Source organism: Peromyscus maniculatus, chromosome X, assembly GCF_049852395.1.
Source record: "Peromyscus maniculatus bairdii isolate BWxNUB_F1_BW_parent chromosome X, HU_Pman_BW_mat_3.1, whole genome shotgun sequence".
Lineage (NCBI taxonomy): Eukaryota > Metazoa > Chordata > Mammalia > Rodentia > Cricetidae > Peromyscus > Peromyscus maniculatus.
In genome coordinates, this window is record NC_134875.1 from 121045762 (window position 1) to 121060613 (window position 14852).

Below are 14852 nucleotides of genomic sequence, written 5' to 3' on the forward strand. Positions count from 1 at the left end.
CCCAATTCCATGACTTGAATATACCAATAGGGGTAAACCAAAAAGGGAAAGCATTATGTCACTGGATGGCACTGGCTGTGACACCAGCTACCTAGAGCCCTGTCTACTGTAAGACAGTCTGTCTGCCTCTATATCCAGGATTTATCTTCAGCCCTACTGCCCCACAGTCAGACTTCTTTCCATTATCTGAGTCCTGCACACAGAGGCTGGAGGAGGCTTAAGCATTGGCTGGGATGGGCATACTGCCCCACTTTCTCTACCTGAGGTCCAGTCATCCCAAGAGCAGGGTCACATATTCACTTCTAGTTGAGCCAACACTATAGCTTGGTCCCTCATTGGTGATCTCTCTCTTGATTTGGCTCTTAGCAGATCTTTAGCTCACTGTCACATGTATGGATTGAGATGGGAAGGAGTGCTTTGTTATGAGACCCTTAATCATCTTCATGTATCCAAATCTTTTGTAAATACAATCTGCTAGCCTTATGCCAGGGCTTCCATTTCAATAGGCAAAGCTGGCTTCCTGGGCAACAGCATGGCACTCTGAGGGAGCTCCTCTTTGTTGTAGCCACCTCCTGTTGCCATCTTAAAACCTTTCATGTTGTTTAGCGTGGTGTCCCACATGCTTAGTTTGCGGTGGGTTCCATGATGGATTCAGCCCATTCTGTTGGAAGGCCTAGAATGGAGCTTGCAAATGCATATTTCCAACTGATACAGATACAGCCCTACAGGGAGAATATGTCCTCATTTCACAGCTACTAAATGAACTTTTGCAAAGACCACTTAAAGGAAAGAGGAAAGGGACAAGGCCACTCTTTCCTCGATCTGGTCAGATCCAATGAAAGCAATGAAAATGGAAGAAACACTGTAGAGCAACAGGAGCTAATGTTGTAATTATTCTTGATCCCACTTGTTTTGTTTTCTTTTCACCAAACCATTAAGCATGGTATTGCCTGTTCTGCACTTCCCCAACCACCAATGTAAGTATAATTCCTGTCTGTACACCAGGTCCATTACAAGTGTCTGAAGCATCTTGAAACAGTATGTATAGTGAAACAGTGTCAAAGGAAGTAATCTGAGAGGTGGCAAGAAGGAAAACCAGTTTAGTTTGTGGTGTAAAATATACAGATGCTCTGTAGGGGTCCATGCAGCCACTTGCACAGTGCTCCATGTGCTCTGAGTCTTTTAGCCCTCATAGCAGACAGAAATGCATTATTTATTAATACCTCATGGTAACACAGGGTAAAAATAAAAACCCACTCCTTCTGTGGAAACCTTAAATGCTCCCAATGTGACGACTTGAGAGAAATTACTTCCCTGATGTCTCTCATCTTTACTCACAACTCCTGGCTGAATGTACATTTAGACCATTGCCCTGGATGTTTCTCGTCTGCAATTTTGGTAAGATGATGTGTAAGACTTGAGCCAATTTTTTGTGGTGTCTGTGAACCTTAGTTCCACTAAATGTGACCACTCCCAAAACTCTCCTCCAAATTAAGAGAAGGCAAAGTCCAAATTGTACGTTGTTTCAGTTGGGCTCATGAATTGGGCAATGACTTAGACTCTCCTTAAAATATCCCATAAAACAAGGCTATGAGTTCCCAATATTAGGTACATAACCATGACTTATTCTTATCAAATAGAGCTAAGACATTCTCATTAATGACTGAAAAGGAAATGTCACCTAAGCAATGGAAACTAATGAAGTCAGGCAAATAATATGATCTATCGCCCTTCTGATTCGGAATTGAAGTCTGTGTTAGTTTAATGCATTCACTTCTTCTTGTGTTTATAGCAAACCTCTCCTAAGAAGAGCCACATCCCATGGTAATAGGCAACAGTTTGTCTGAATTCATGTTCCCCTGCCTAGAACTAAGGAGAGGGTTTTCTCTTTTAATTATATGCAGTTGTTGTTTCCCTCCCGTTTCCCAGCAAACAGTTAAGTTCTTCTTGATGGTTTTTCCCTTCAAATTCACTGGAGGCCCACAAGTCTGGAAAATCAGGCTCATGGCTATCCTTTGGCTCCTGCCCATAAGATTGTGTGATATCAGTTCAAAGAGGAGGCAAGCAGAGGCCTTATTTATTCTATGTGGGTAGGAAATGTCCTCAGCAAAAGTGCCAGAGCCCTGGCTGCCTCGGGTGACAGGCATGGCATATCGCAGATGCCAGGATGTTTTTCCCCTGGGTACTTAACCTTGCTGGAAACCTGAGATAAAGCTAGGGTCCCTATGAATCCACTTCCTTCATTTTGCATGCTAAAAACAATTTTGGCTAGGAGAGGATGGCTCTGTGTGTGTTTACCTTCTTTAAGACCACAAAGGATTTGTTTTGAAAACTGCAACAAACAGAAAGCAAAGACCAGTAAAAAGAAGCAAATAGGGTAGGGATGAGGGAAGACAGAAGCACACTGTGAAACTTTTAATCAATCTTTGATCATTTTTCCCTTTAAGATGTCAGGGCCACTGTTTTGAGGAAGGTAGAAAATAAAGATTGTTCCAGGTAAGGCTTTGCCCTGTCCCCATGTTCCTGGTATTCTCCTTTTCCTGTTCCATTTACATTTTCACTGTTATTTCTGTTGCTATGACAACTCATACGTGCATATGTTAATACTATGTGAGATAATGCCATAGATTGTGCTGCAGATGTACTAGTGCCTTGCAAAATCATGTTCTGTGTATTCATATACACTGCCATGTATTTATCTTTTTAGCCATCTTTTCATACATAAACACATATTCCCACCACTAGTATCATTGTCTCCATCACAGGAAGAATATATTTATTTTCTAAGTATGCTACAGGAAAAGAAAAGAAGTTTTCCTTAAAGCCACAATGAACTCTAAGCCTGGATTATTTTTAATTCAGGAGATTAAGGAAAGCAAAAAAAGAGTCATCTGGGTTGTTTTTTTTTTTTTTTTTTTTTTCCTTTCTTAATCAATAGTGACCCCCAGGGTTTAACTTTTACATTTAATGAGGCATCACTCCCTCACTCCGTTGGGCACTTTAGCCGTGCAAGGTGATGACTGGGCTCCATCTCTGTTTATGTCCTGTTTTTGTTAAATCTGCTAAGTTTCATTGCTCTCCGCCAGCAGGCAGCGTTGGCGAACACAGGCATGTGTGTCTCCACCCTTCTAGTTGACCTTTGTTTTATAGCTTTTGTTAGCTTTCACTTCCCTCTGCTGGTTGAACTTTGGCAACTACAGCAGATTGTTATTTCATCCTTTGCCTCCTTTGCAGGCCCACATTTCTTGTTGCATTTGTTGTGTTTTACTGCCATCTTGTGATCATTTTATGGAAACGCTTTCACATTATTGATGGCGATGTGTTGGAACTTTGCTCAAACGGTATTTTTGTTTCAGCCTCCATATCCATGTACTTGAAATCTGCCATTACTTGAAATCTGCCATTGACCACTCATTGTCTAATGTTTGAATCTGATCATACTTAAACACCTATAATTGTCTTATGCCAGGAGCCCTGACATGCTGCAGTCGGAAGTTTCCTTTTCCATGGGAGGGAGGCATTCATCTACAGACTCCAACAAGGCCTCCAGCGGAGACATCTCCCCTTATGACAACAACTCCCCAGTGCTGTCTGAGCGCTCCCTGCTGGCTATGCAAGAGGACAGGGCCCGGGGGGGCTCGGAGAAACTTTATAAGGTGCCAGAGCAGTATACACTGGTGGGCCACTTGCCATCGCCAAAGTCGAAGTCAAGAGAAAGTTCTCCTGGACCAAGGCTTGGAAAAGGTAACTGAAGCTTGGCTGTGACAACCCAAAAAAGTATCTCCCCTCTTGTGGTATGTTAGATGGGGTGGGTTATTTTGGACTATCCTCATCAGACCCTTTGTTGGATGTTTCTTCAATTCAAAGAACATTTGCTGAGTGTCTGCTCAATGTTCAAGATAGAAGAAAAGAATGGTTGTTGTCATAGAAGGGTCTTACAACTTCTGATTCTCGAATATCTGTGAAGTGAGCAAATGCTCAAAGGAACCACTCATTTTCCCAATTGACCTTTTCCTTTTAACATCCAGGGGAGTCTTTGTCCCTGCTAGTGGATTTGGTTTGCATATATGATAGTCTGATGCCACTCAACTACTTCTGTCATTTTCATAAAGGAACGGTTCTGAACTTATCACACAACAAGGCAGTGTGCCAGAACTAGACAGTGACAAAAACACTAGACTAGAATCAGAATAAAGTCCTGCAACTTACAGCTTGCAGGATCTCAAAGGAATCATTGATCTCCACAGAGGCCTATGGACTCCTGATAAGATAACTAAGAATGGTACTGATGTCTCATATATTGGATTTCATTAGTGAATCTACATGCAGTTGTTATGGCAACACTTAGCATGGACTAAGCCCTGGCTAATCTATGATGTGTAACCTTGTAGGCACTTCTGATCTCTTGTTACTGTATATCTGGTCTGTCTCATGATCTTCTGATACCCTGTAAGGAATGAAGGAAGGTATACTTCCCAGAAACTAACAAACGTTTGGAGACATCTGGAAGACCTCTGATTCCAAGTCATAATGATAGTTTCAGCACAGGCTTGGAGGGAGGAAAACTTGAGTTGAATACATCTACTATAGCATCTTGCTACATAGATACATATGCTCCCATTGAGGGGAGAAGGGAGGAGAAAGAGACAAACACAGGAATAAATCTGCTCATGCCAGGACAGTGTCCCTGAGGAGAGTTCGTTCAGAAACCAGTACTATTGTCCCTGCATGCTTGTTCCTGTAGCCAGAGCCCATGTGGCAATCACCAACTGCCCCCTGGTATGAGTTTATTATTATTGTTATCACCCACAATGAAAGCAACACCCGATCAGCCCTCTTATGATTTGGGGTGTCAGAAATCGAACTGGTGCACAGGGCTGCCCGCCTTCTGTTCTGGAGGACCTGAGGAACAGTCTGTTTCCTGCCCTCTTCTCGATTCTGTAGACCTAATCTCATGTCTGTTTCTTCCATGTCTGAAGCCACTGACATAACAACATCCTCTCTATTGCTTCCCTCTTATAGGGACCCTTTTGATGATATCTGAGCTGCTCAGGTCCTCCAGGAGAGTCGCTTAACTTCAAGAACCAGGGGGATATGCAAAGTTTATCTTTAGAGGTTCTGGGGGTTAGGATACAGATTTCAATAGTGAACATCAATTCTGTTTACCGGAAACATATGAAAAGAGCATTTTTGTCCATCTCCAACAGAACAAACTTCTTGGAAGGCAATTCCAAATAGTATTGTTTTGCATGTAGTACAACCTTTAATATGATATTTCGTGCCAAAAATGTAATGCTATTATGTATTGGTTTCATTCTTAATTTTTTCTGTTGTGGACCCTTTTATCCTCTTTCCTAGATATGTCAGAGGAGCCTTTCAATATCTGGGGAACTTGGCATTCAACATTAAAAAGTGGATCCAAAGACCCAGGAATGACAGGTGAAGTGCCATTTTTTAAACTTCCTTGCATTAACTTTAAAAATGGATTTTCCTCCAGTTCTTACTTGCTATTCTCGTGGTTAACTGCCTGCCAACCATTATTCAGAAAATGCTGAAATGAGAGGGGAAAGGGGACCAAAAAAAAAAAAAAATCTCTCCGTGGGCTTTCCACCCCACTTGCTAAGCTTGGACAGTAATTCATTGCTCTTCTTTTCTTGTAGCCTAAGTTGTCAACAAGGCAGTTTAGGTAGTTGGGCAGCTCAGCTAAGCCTGTGAGCGTCTAGGAATATGCATGGAGTGGCCACAAAAACGGCGCCACTCTCAACAAGAACCTGCCATTGGTCTTGCTAGGGAGAATTTCTTTTCAGGTAACAATAGCTGAGAGTGTGCTGTACGTTTTCAGCAACAGAGACAGCAGTGAAAAAGAAAAGATTAAGCCACCAAGCCTCAAGGCAATTGTCCAAACTAACCCCAGTTCTTGCCTTTCTGGTTCCAGGTTCCTATGGTGACATTTTTGAAAGCAGCTCCCTGCGACCGAGGCCCTGTTCCCTTTCTCAAGGGAACCTATCCCTGAATTGGCCTCGGTGTCAAGGGAGCCCCACGGGGCTGGACAGTGGGACTCAGGTCATTCGGAGGACTCAGACGGCGACCACCGTGGCACAGTGCAGTGTCCACCTTCCCGTGTCGCGTGTCTGCAGCACTCCCCACATCCAGGGCGGCGGCAGGGGGTCCAGGCAGCCTGCAGCCAGGTCTGAGCCATTTTTGTCCGTAAACAGTACGGAAGACCTGGCCGAGGGTGAGGTGGAAGAGGCCTGGCTGCAAAGCCAGGCCCAGCCTGTGTACCAAAAACCTCAGGAAAGTGGCAGAGATGACAGGCGCCCCCCGCCTCCTTACCCGGGGTCAGGGAAGCCTGCCATGGCCTCCTCGGCCCAGCAGCCCCAGGAGCCTCCCCTGTGGAGGCTCCAGAGGCATGAAGAAGGTTCGGGAACAGCTGCAGAAGAAGGAGGCCAGCAAGCCTCAGGAGAACATCCAGCCAGGCCAAAAAAACTGAGCAGCGCCTACTCCCTCTCAGCCTGCGAGCAGGACAGGCAGAACTTGGGGGAGGCCAGCTGGCTCGACTGGCAGCGAGAGCGGTGGCAGATCTGGGAGCTCCTGTCAACTGACAACCCCGACGCCCTCCCGGAAACCCTAGTATGAACCTGCCCGCCAGCAGCTGGAGCCCGCCCTCCCAAAAAAAAAAACATCCTCTTCCGGCCCAGACCCGGAAAACTTGCCGATGGACAATTGGACAATTATTCATTTTTATTTTTCTTTTCGTTTTTCCACACTTTGAAAAATCAACACAAGAGAAAGTCAGTCCACTTACAGAGAGACACTCCTACCCTTGCCATTTATGATAACATTCTATTGCGTAGCCAGCCTTAGGGGAAAAAAATCCCAAACATGACAATACCCAATCTCAAAACTACCCACATTGGCTATATATAAAATCAAACTCTTGCTTTGGTATAGCTTAATTGTATTTATGTGTCTTCAATTTTGACTATTGTATATTCTGTAACAAATTATGTGTGATAATCAATATGATAATATTCACAGAGAAGACAGAACAATTTTAAAAAATCACTGCACTTATATTACACCATGAGATATATTAAGCAACAAAATTCTATAGAATATTCTAGAATATGCACAAGCGGGTTTCTGTGCTTTTTGCCATCGCTTTTTCACGGGGACAGCCCTCCCTTCAATGCCTAAGAAAAATACTAACCAAACAAAACAGAATGTGAGAAGCCATATTTTTATACAGTGTTGAGAAGCAGAAGTTATAGTCACTGAATGCTTTTTCATAGTGAACAAGTTTTAAGGAAATATTCAATTTGATATGTTTTGGAATATATTTTTAGAAACTGTTTAGAAAGGACTCAGCAAATCATAGGAGAAAAAGGCGGTGCCTAACCGTACTTAAGAACATGTCCATCACATTCTAGGTTAAATTCAGTTTTATATAGGACACTTATATATTTATAATGTGTAACTTTTATGTATTTTTCAAAACTACAAACTGGAATCCAACTATAAAAAGTTTTAAAATCCAAATGAATACACATTCACATTATACAACACCATTCCCCCCTCTCCCCAGTTATCAATATTAGCCCAATTACAAGCAATTCCTTGTAAAGTAAATCCTATCTGGGGGGGGCAAAAATCAGCTACATCTTTGCGCTTACATTTGCCAAAGGCTGAGGAAACGTGTCTTGGTAATTTTATGTGTATTGTAATGTATGTGTTACTACTACTACTACCTTACTTCAACAATTTGAAGTGTTACAACTGCAAAACCACTTTTGACCAGCAGGTGGCAGTTTGCTTCAGTATTTTCTGACTTTTTTCACATCAGAAGGGACAGTGTACTATATACAAAGAGGGTTATATATATATAACGTGCTACTCTTAATTTTCATGTTGGCAATGAAATTTTTCAGTGGTGTTTCTTAAAATTCTATCTTGTGCCATGATAAATAAAAAGTTAAGCAAAGATTCGTTACCAGCCTTTAAATCTAATGAAGGAACTCACGCCCCATTCCAGATAGATAATTCACTACTCACAAGTTCAAGTATATTACATGTTGGTAATTCAATAAATACATGCATACAGTTAGAAAGCTAGTTTTCAAAATAGCTGGTAGCTTGGGGACATCAATCAGTGATACGGAAAGATGTAGAAATCTACAATGATCTGTTGTAATTAAAGTCTGGTTTTCTTGTCACTGAGAAAGTGATTTCATACCTGACTGACACTTGGGTTTCATGCCTCTTGGGCAGGTGTAACTCAACACAGCTGTTGAAAGTTGTGTCTGCTCCATAGGTCTCAGATGCCTGATTAGTTCTAGATATGGACTGCAGTGGCTTGGCGATGAGTTGAATGATCTTTGGGCCCAGTCACTGGGCTCAGCACTTCTGCTATTGTCTCAGAACACAGAAGATTTGTCTGAAGACCTCAGTTATTCCTTCCAGACCCCATTCAGACCAAAAATACATACCTCACAGCAAATGCTATTTGATTGTAGTACTCGAGTGGCTTTTCTATGTCACTAACCTTTCTCCCAATCCTTTGAATTTGACCATGGCCTGACAAATTCTTTCTCCTTTAATGAACCTCCCTCTCACCATGTCTATTCTGTCAAAGTTGTGTTACTTAAATCTTTTAAATCAAACTATATATATATATATATATATATATATATATATATATATATATATATGAATGGAAGGTATATCTATCAGTTACTAGATCTAAATTTGACAGTGTAGAAGACACTACATTATTTCCTTGCCCACTTAGGTTCTGTGCCCACATCGTTCACTTCTTTGATGAGAGTTTGTTTCTCAGATGCCTTTATCTCATTGCAAATATGCCACTTTTAAAAGATACATGAGGCCTCCCAAGATGGCTCAGTAAGTAAAGTGCCAGAACCCACATCAAAGCTGGACACAGTAGCGCAGGTGTCTCTAGTCCTGTGTTCCTATAGGACATGAGAGGTACAAACAGGAGAATCCCTGAAAGGACATGGGCCAGCTAATGTGGACTATACAGCAGTGAATGACAAGAGAGACCCTATCTCCAACAAGGTGAGTAACAAGGACTGACACCCCCAGTGGTCCTCTGACCTTGCTATATGCGCTGTGACCTGCACACACACACCCCAACACGCATGCGCCATTATACACATCATAGATACAATCTTTTAAAACACATATGAGACCCCAAAACTGTGTAGAAATTGAGGCCGTTTTTCATACTGTATAACATGTGATATGATGCCTGACGAGAAAAACAAATGTCAACTTGGACAAAACACTTTGACTAGGATGTTCAAGTCACTCATTCCTCATGAGGAAAGGGATTCTATGGGCAAGAAGAAAGCTGCCATGGGCCACAGATGCCTCCATGTCTATGAGTACTCAATCACTTTGTTTTTGTGTCTCTGGCAAAGAGGCCAGAATGGTGATGATAGAAATAGCCAAACACACATTTGTCTTGATCCCTCTAAGTAGCTATTAACATATGTTTGTTGTGGGTTTTGATAGCAAAAACAACCATCTGATGCCAATGGGGGGTGTGCAAATAGAGGAAATTTATAAATAAATCCAGCTTGCTTCTTTTCTTATGCACATTTTAATACACATCTGCTTGGCAGAGAAACAGTGCTGGGATTGAATATAAAGAGATACTAGAACAAAGTGGAGGCCTGTGCTGTCTGCTGGTCTGATAAGCAAACAGCAGGAGGTAGATTTTACTGAACTAAGAAGAAAGGATTTGTCTGCAGAAGAGTCACACAGAGATGAAAACAGGATGTCTTGACCAGACAGAATTGTAAAACAGCAGCAAGTGTTCTTCAGGACAAAAAGACAACAACCTACAAACCAAAGGAAAGTTCTCCTCAAGGATGGCAGCCTAGAGACTCTGAGCTGGCATTCACGATCCCCACCTAACACAGCCCTCAATCTGCCAAGGGGTAGAAGGTAGGTCAAGCAATGTTCAGGTAGCTAAGAGCCCTTTAGTTTACAGAGACCAATCCATCCTAGTTTGCTGTAGCTGTTTCATGTTTAGCAACGGAAGGTCCCAAGCACAAGCCCTTGCTCTTTCCTATCCGGGTGGAGACAGTTGGGCTGAGGATATAGGACACTTGACCATGGTACTTCTCAAGTACAATTACCAAATAAGATCCAGTGTCTACTCAATTTGAAGGCTTAACAACAGATCACATATTAGTCTCAGTATGTCCCATGTAAAATCTGGGATACACTTATACTCAAATAATGGTTCATCCCATGAAGTTTTATATGGGATATACTTATATTAAAAAGAAAGTCTATGTCTATCTGACATGTATTTGGTAAATCTGGCAATCCTAATCTCTAGCCTTCATATCACACCTAGCTGTCAATGCCCTGCTTGAAATTCTCAATGAATGTCCCACAGCACCTCAACTGTTCTGAAGGGCCAGCTCTATGTCTCTACTGCTACCCTGAACCCCAATTTCACTTTGTATCACCCCACATCTTTGGCTAGGGAGCTTCTTTTTTCTGTGTACCTGAAGCCTCACCTGGTGTATTGGTCATCATTGAGCCAAATTCCCAACAGACACAATTCAAGGGAGAAAAGACTTATTTGAGTTCATGGTTTCAGTGGGAACACGCCACGATGGTGGGAAGGCATGGCATAGAGAGTAATCTGAAGAGTATGTGGATGGAACTCCTCACACCTTGGCACCAGTATCAGGAATGCTGGCACCCTACTAGCTTTCTCCTTTTCCTCCTTTTATTCTGCCTGGGTCTCCCAGTTCATGATCTGGTGGTACTCACATTCAGGGTAGGTCTTTACTTTCAATTAATTCTGGTAGTGCCCTCAAAGACATGCCCAGAGGTGTGCCTAACCATCTCCTAGACCAGTGGCTCTCAACCTTCCTAAGGCTTTGACTTTTTAATACAGTTCCTCATGCTATTGTGACCCCCTCCCCAACCACAAAATTATTTTCGTTGCTATTTCCTGTCATTTTGCTACTGTAATGAATCGTAATGTAAATGTCCGATATGCAGGATATCTGATATGCGACCCCTGTGAAAGGGTCATTTGCCACCACTCCCCCAAATGGGTCGCAAGCCATAGGTTGAGAGTCACTGTCCTGGGTTATTCTAACTCCAGTTAAACACTCCTGTTTCCCTTCATGTCATTTACATCTTTCACCTAGACAAACTTATTTTCCTTCTCATGCATCCTCTAGATCCATCCTCCATGTCTTATGCTGATTCTTTTGTGTTTTGTTTGTTTTTTGAGACAGGGTTTCTCTGTGTAACAGCCCTGGCTGTCATGGAACTCACTCTGTAGACCCTGCTGGCCTTGAACTCACAGAGATATCTGCCTGCCTCTGATTTGCCTGTCTCTGCCTCTAGAGTGCGAGGATTAAAGACGGGTGCCACCCTGCCCAGCATCTTACTCTGATTCATATTCCCCTCTCTCTTAGAACTGTACTATCCTGGCATCTCTCCATACCCTCTCACCACCACCCCCACTATCACCATTTATAGTTCTGACAAAGGCAGTCCCTGCCAGTAAGGACTCGCCTTCTCCTCTGGTTTACAGACAAAAATCAACTCCACAACAGCACCCTCTGTAATAAGACTTTTTCTTTCCTGCCAGCCAGTTCCCAAATAATGACAAGAAGACTTTTTATTAATTGTGAAAGCTTGGCCTTAGCTTAGGCTTGTTGCTAACTAGTTTTTATAATTTAAATTAACCCATATATTTTAATCTGCATTCGTTTACATGGCTCAGTTACCTTTACTCTCTGCTCATCCTGCTTCCTCTGCATTTGGCTGGTGATTCCACCTTTCTTCTTCCCTGAGTCCTCTCTGTCCCTCTTCTTACCTAGCTATTGGCCATTCAGCTTTTTGTTACACTAATCACAGCAATACATTTTCACACAGTGTACAAATATCCCACAACAACCCTCTACAGTATCTATCTGCAGATTCTCACCTCTTTGCAATGTAGAAACCCATACTGTAGTTATGTGCAGGAAACTCCCCATTTCTACAGACAGAACACAAGGTCACATTTCTGTTCCATAGAGCCCAACTGTTCTTCCTCAACTATCCTGTTCAGTTGTACATCATTTTTTGAACAGAATTAGCTTAAAATCTCTCTTTAGACAAATACAGCAATAGAAGTTCCTTCTGGCTCTTTGCATAGGATTTACCTACCTTGATAAGCATCACTACCCATCAGCATCACTGTCTGTAGCTTTATCTGAAGGCTCTTTATCTTCGGATGGTGGCTTTGTGGGTTTTGTACCTTTTAGACTGGGCAGAGAGATGTGACACCTATTTGGAATATGTTTGATGAATGCATTCTGAACATAAGCATGTTGCTTTTAATCAAGTAACTTGTTATGTGCAATGGAAAACCACAGAAGGCCATCAGCTCCTTGAAAATGCAGACACAGGTGCAATTTCTATAGAAAAAGGTTTGAGAAGGGATTGACAAGCATGGAGATGCTATCTTTTGAACATCACTGCCCTGCAAAGACTCTTGGCACCCTATCTCTGTGTTGTACGGGACAGTGAAGAAGCAACCCATGCTGTCACTCTGTTCCTAATTGAAATATTAAGGGATGATGAGAGATGGCTAAGTGGGTAACTACATCTGCACAGCTCTGGGGAAATTATCAACACTAAAATGAGACTTTCCGGTGATACAGTTGTTTGAGGGGGGGCCACCTATACCCTATAAATAACCCCTCAGCCATGCCCTGTAGGCCTAGTGAACTCTTTGGTTCACCTAATAGTCTGGCCTTCCGTGGAACTGCACTTTGTCACTGGGGACTTATAAGGAGGGGACAGACATTTGTTTACATCTCCCTAAGAACAGAGTTCCCTGTAACAGACAGAATCACTTGCTGATAAGCAAGCAGCATCTTTGGATTTTCTTTTACTTCAAAGTATGATGGCACTGTGATCACTTCAGCGGATCAAATGATTAGTTGATGGCTTCACTTAATGATCTATAGGCAATCTATCTTTACTGGGGCTTATTGGTCACCAATTCCAGTCCCAGGCTCCTGGGTTTGAAAGATATAAAGGAAGTCTAGATACACCTTTAAGGATCTCTCAATCAAGACAAAGCCACTCTTTTTTCAATTGTTGAAAAAAAAAGACTGAATTGGTGAATTCATCCACCTATTCACCTGTCTTTTCCAGAGTGAAAAGTCAGAGAGACATAACTATGATAAAATGTTGCCTGCATTCCAAAGCCTCTGCAGTAAAGAGTGTTCCTGGAAGTGGAACAAATATCTGGGAGAACTGGTCAAAAATAAGGGATATTATGTCTGCGATCAGGGTGTGCTCTGTGGCTTTGCGGTCTTCCAGTTAACTAATTTGGATGCTGTCATACTGCTTCCTTGAAATGTTAGTTCTTTTCAACAAGCCCTAACTTCCACTGTGGACTTTTCACTGGACTCTCCAAGTTGTCACATACTCTGTTGAATAAAGAGAAGGACCCAATTTCAGAAGAGCAGCCATTTGGTATATAAACAACCCTGGAGCCAGGGAGGGAAAAAGGCCTTGACCTGAGACTGTTTCCCAGGCCAGTACTGAGGAAAGAGTGGGAGCCCAAGCTCCTGACTCTTCCTCAGGACACTTTCCCATCTGAAAGCCCAGCTAAAAAACTACTCTATTCCATTCCAGGGTGCACGTATTACTTCTGATACACAAAAGCCATCCTACCTACATCCTTCCAGTCTTCATCCTTCCCGTTTCTAGCCTTGCCATATTTCTGCCTACTTACTTTGGAGTCCCAGTTTCTCTATTAATTTTAATGTGTGGTTTTCTTGCTGCTACAGTGTTGCATGAATCCTAATTGGTCTTAGTAAAAACCCGGAGCCAGATATCAGGGTGAATGTTGAAAACTCAGAGAAGCAGAGCAAGCCACAGCCACCACCTCTTACCTCACCGACTCCTCAGCCTGCAAGAGCGAGCCGAGTTCCTGTCCCCTCCCACCTTATAGTCCTTTCTTTGCCCAGCCACATCACTTCCTGTTTCAACCTTCCTAGTGCTGGGATTAAAGGCATGAGATCCCAAGTGCTGGAATTAAAGGTGTGTGCCACCACTGCCTGGCTGTTTCTCTTTTAGACTGGATTAATCTCATGTAGCCCAGTGTGGCCTTGAACTCACAGAAATCCAGACAGATCTCTGCCTCTGCGTCCCAAGTGACATAACTATTAAAGGTGTGTGCCACCACTGCCTGACCTCTGTGTTTAACTCTGTGGCAGGCACTGCCCTCTGATATTCAGACAAGCTTCATTTCCTAGATTACAAACATATCACCACACTACAGCCTGTGGTTTGTATCTGTTCAAAATCTCATAACTTCTAAGGATTTTTTTTTTTTTTTGGTTTTTTGAGACACAGGGTTTCTCTGTGTAGCTTTGCGCCTTTCCTGGAACTCACTTGGTAGCCCAGGCTGGCCTCGAACTCACAGAGATCCGCCTGGCTCTGCCTCCCAAGTGCTGGGATTAAAGGTGTGCACCACCACCGCCTGGCACTTCTAAGGATTTTTTTTTTTTTTTTTGGTTTTTCGAGACAGGGTTTCTCTGTGTAGCTTTGCGCCTTTCCTGGGACTCACTTGGTAGCCCAGGCTGGCCTCGAACTCACAGAGATCTGCCTGGCTCTGCCTCCCAAGTGCTGGGATTAAAGGTGTGCACCACCACCGCCTGGCACTTCTAAGGATTTTTAAACAATATTTTAAAAAAAAAATTATAAGACTTGCTTTTATTCTTCATAGTAACAGTTTAACTTACAGGCAAGGAATGACCATAAGAGAGCTGGACTCAGTGATGTTTACATTT

The 14852-nt window shown here is 42.7% G+C and overlaps 1 protein-coding gene across 4 annotated transcripts in view; it reads left to right on the top strand.

Annotated features, from left to right (window-relative positions):
- Positions 1-7981, top strand: part of Arhgap6 (Rho GTPase activating protein 6) — a 479616-nt gene extending 471635 nt beyond the window's left edge. For all 4 annotated transcript variants that reach the window (XM_006994323.4, XM_006994324.4, XM_076561964.1 and 1 more), the window contains exons 11-13: positions 3470-3744; positions 5359-5439; positions 5936-7981. In XM_006994323.4, the coding sequence (XP_006994385.1) occupies positions 3470-3744; positions 5359-5439; positions 5936-6636 (1057 nt within the window). In that variant the 3' untranslated portion in view covers positions 6637-7981. The remainder of the gene's footprint in view (positions 1-3469; positions 3745-5358; positions 5440-5935) is intronic.
- The last annotated feature ends 6871 nt before the right edge of the window (positions 7982-14852 follow it).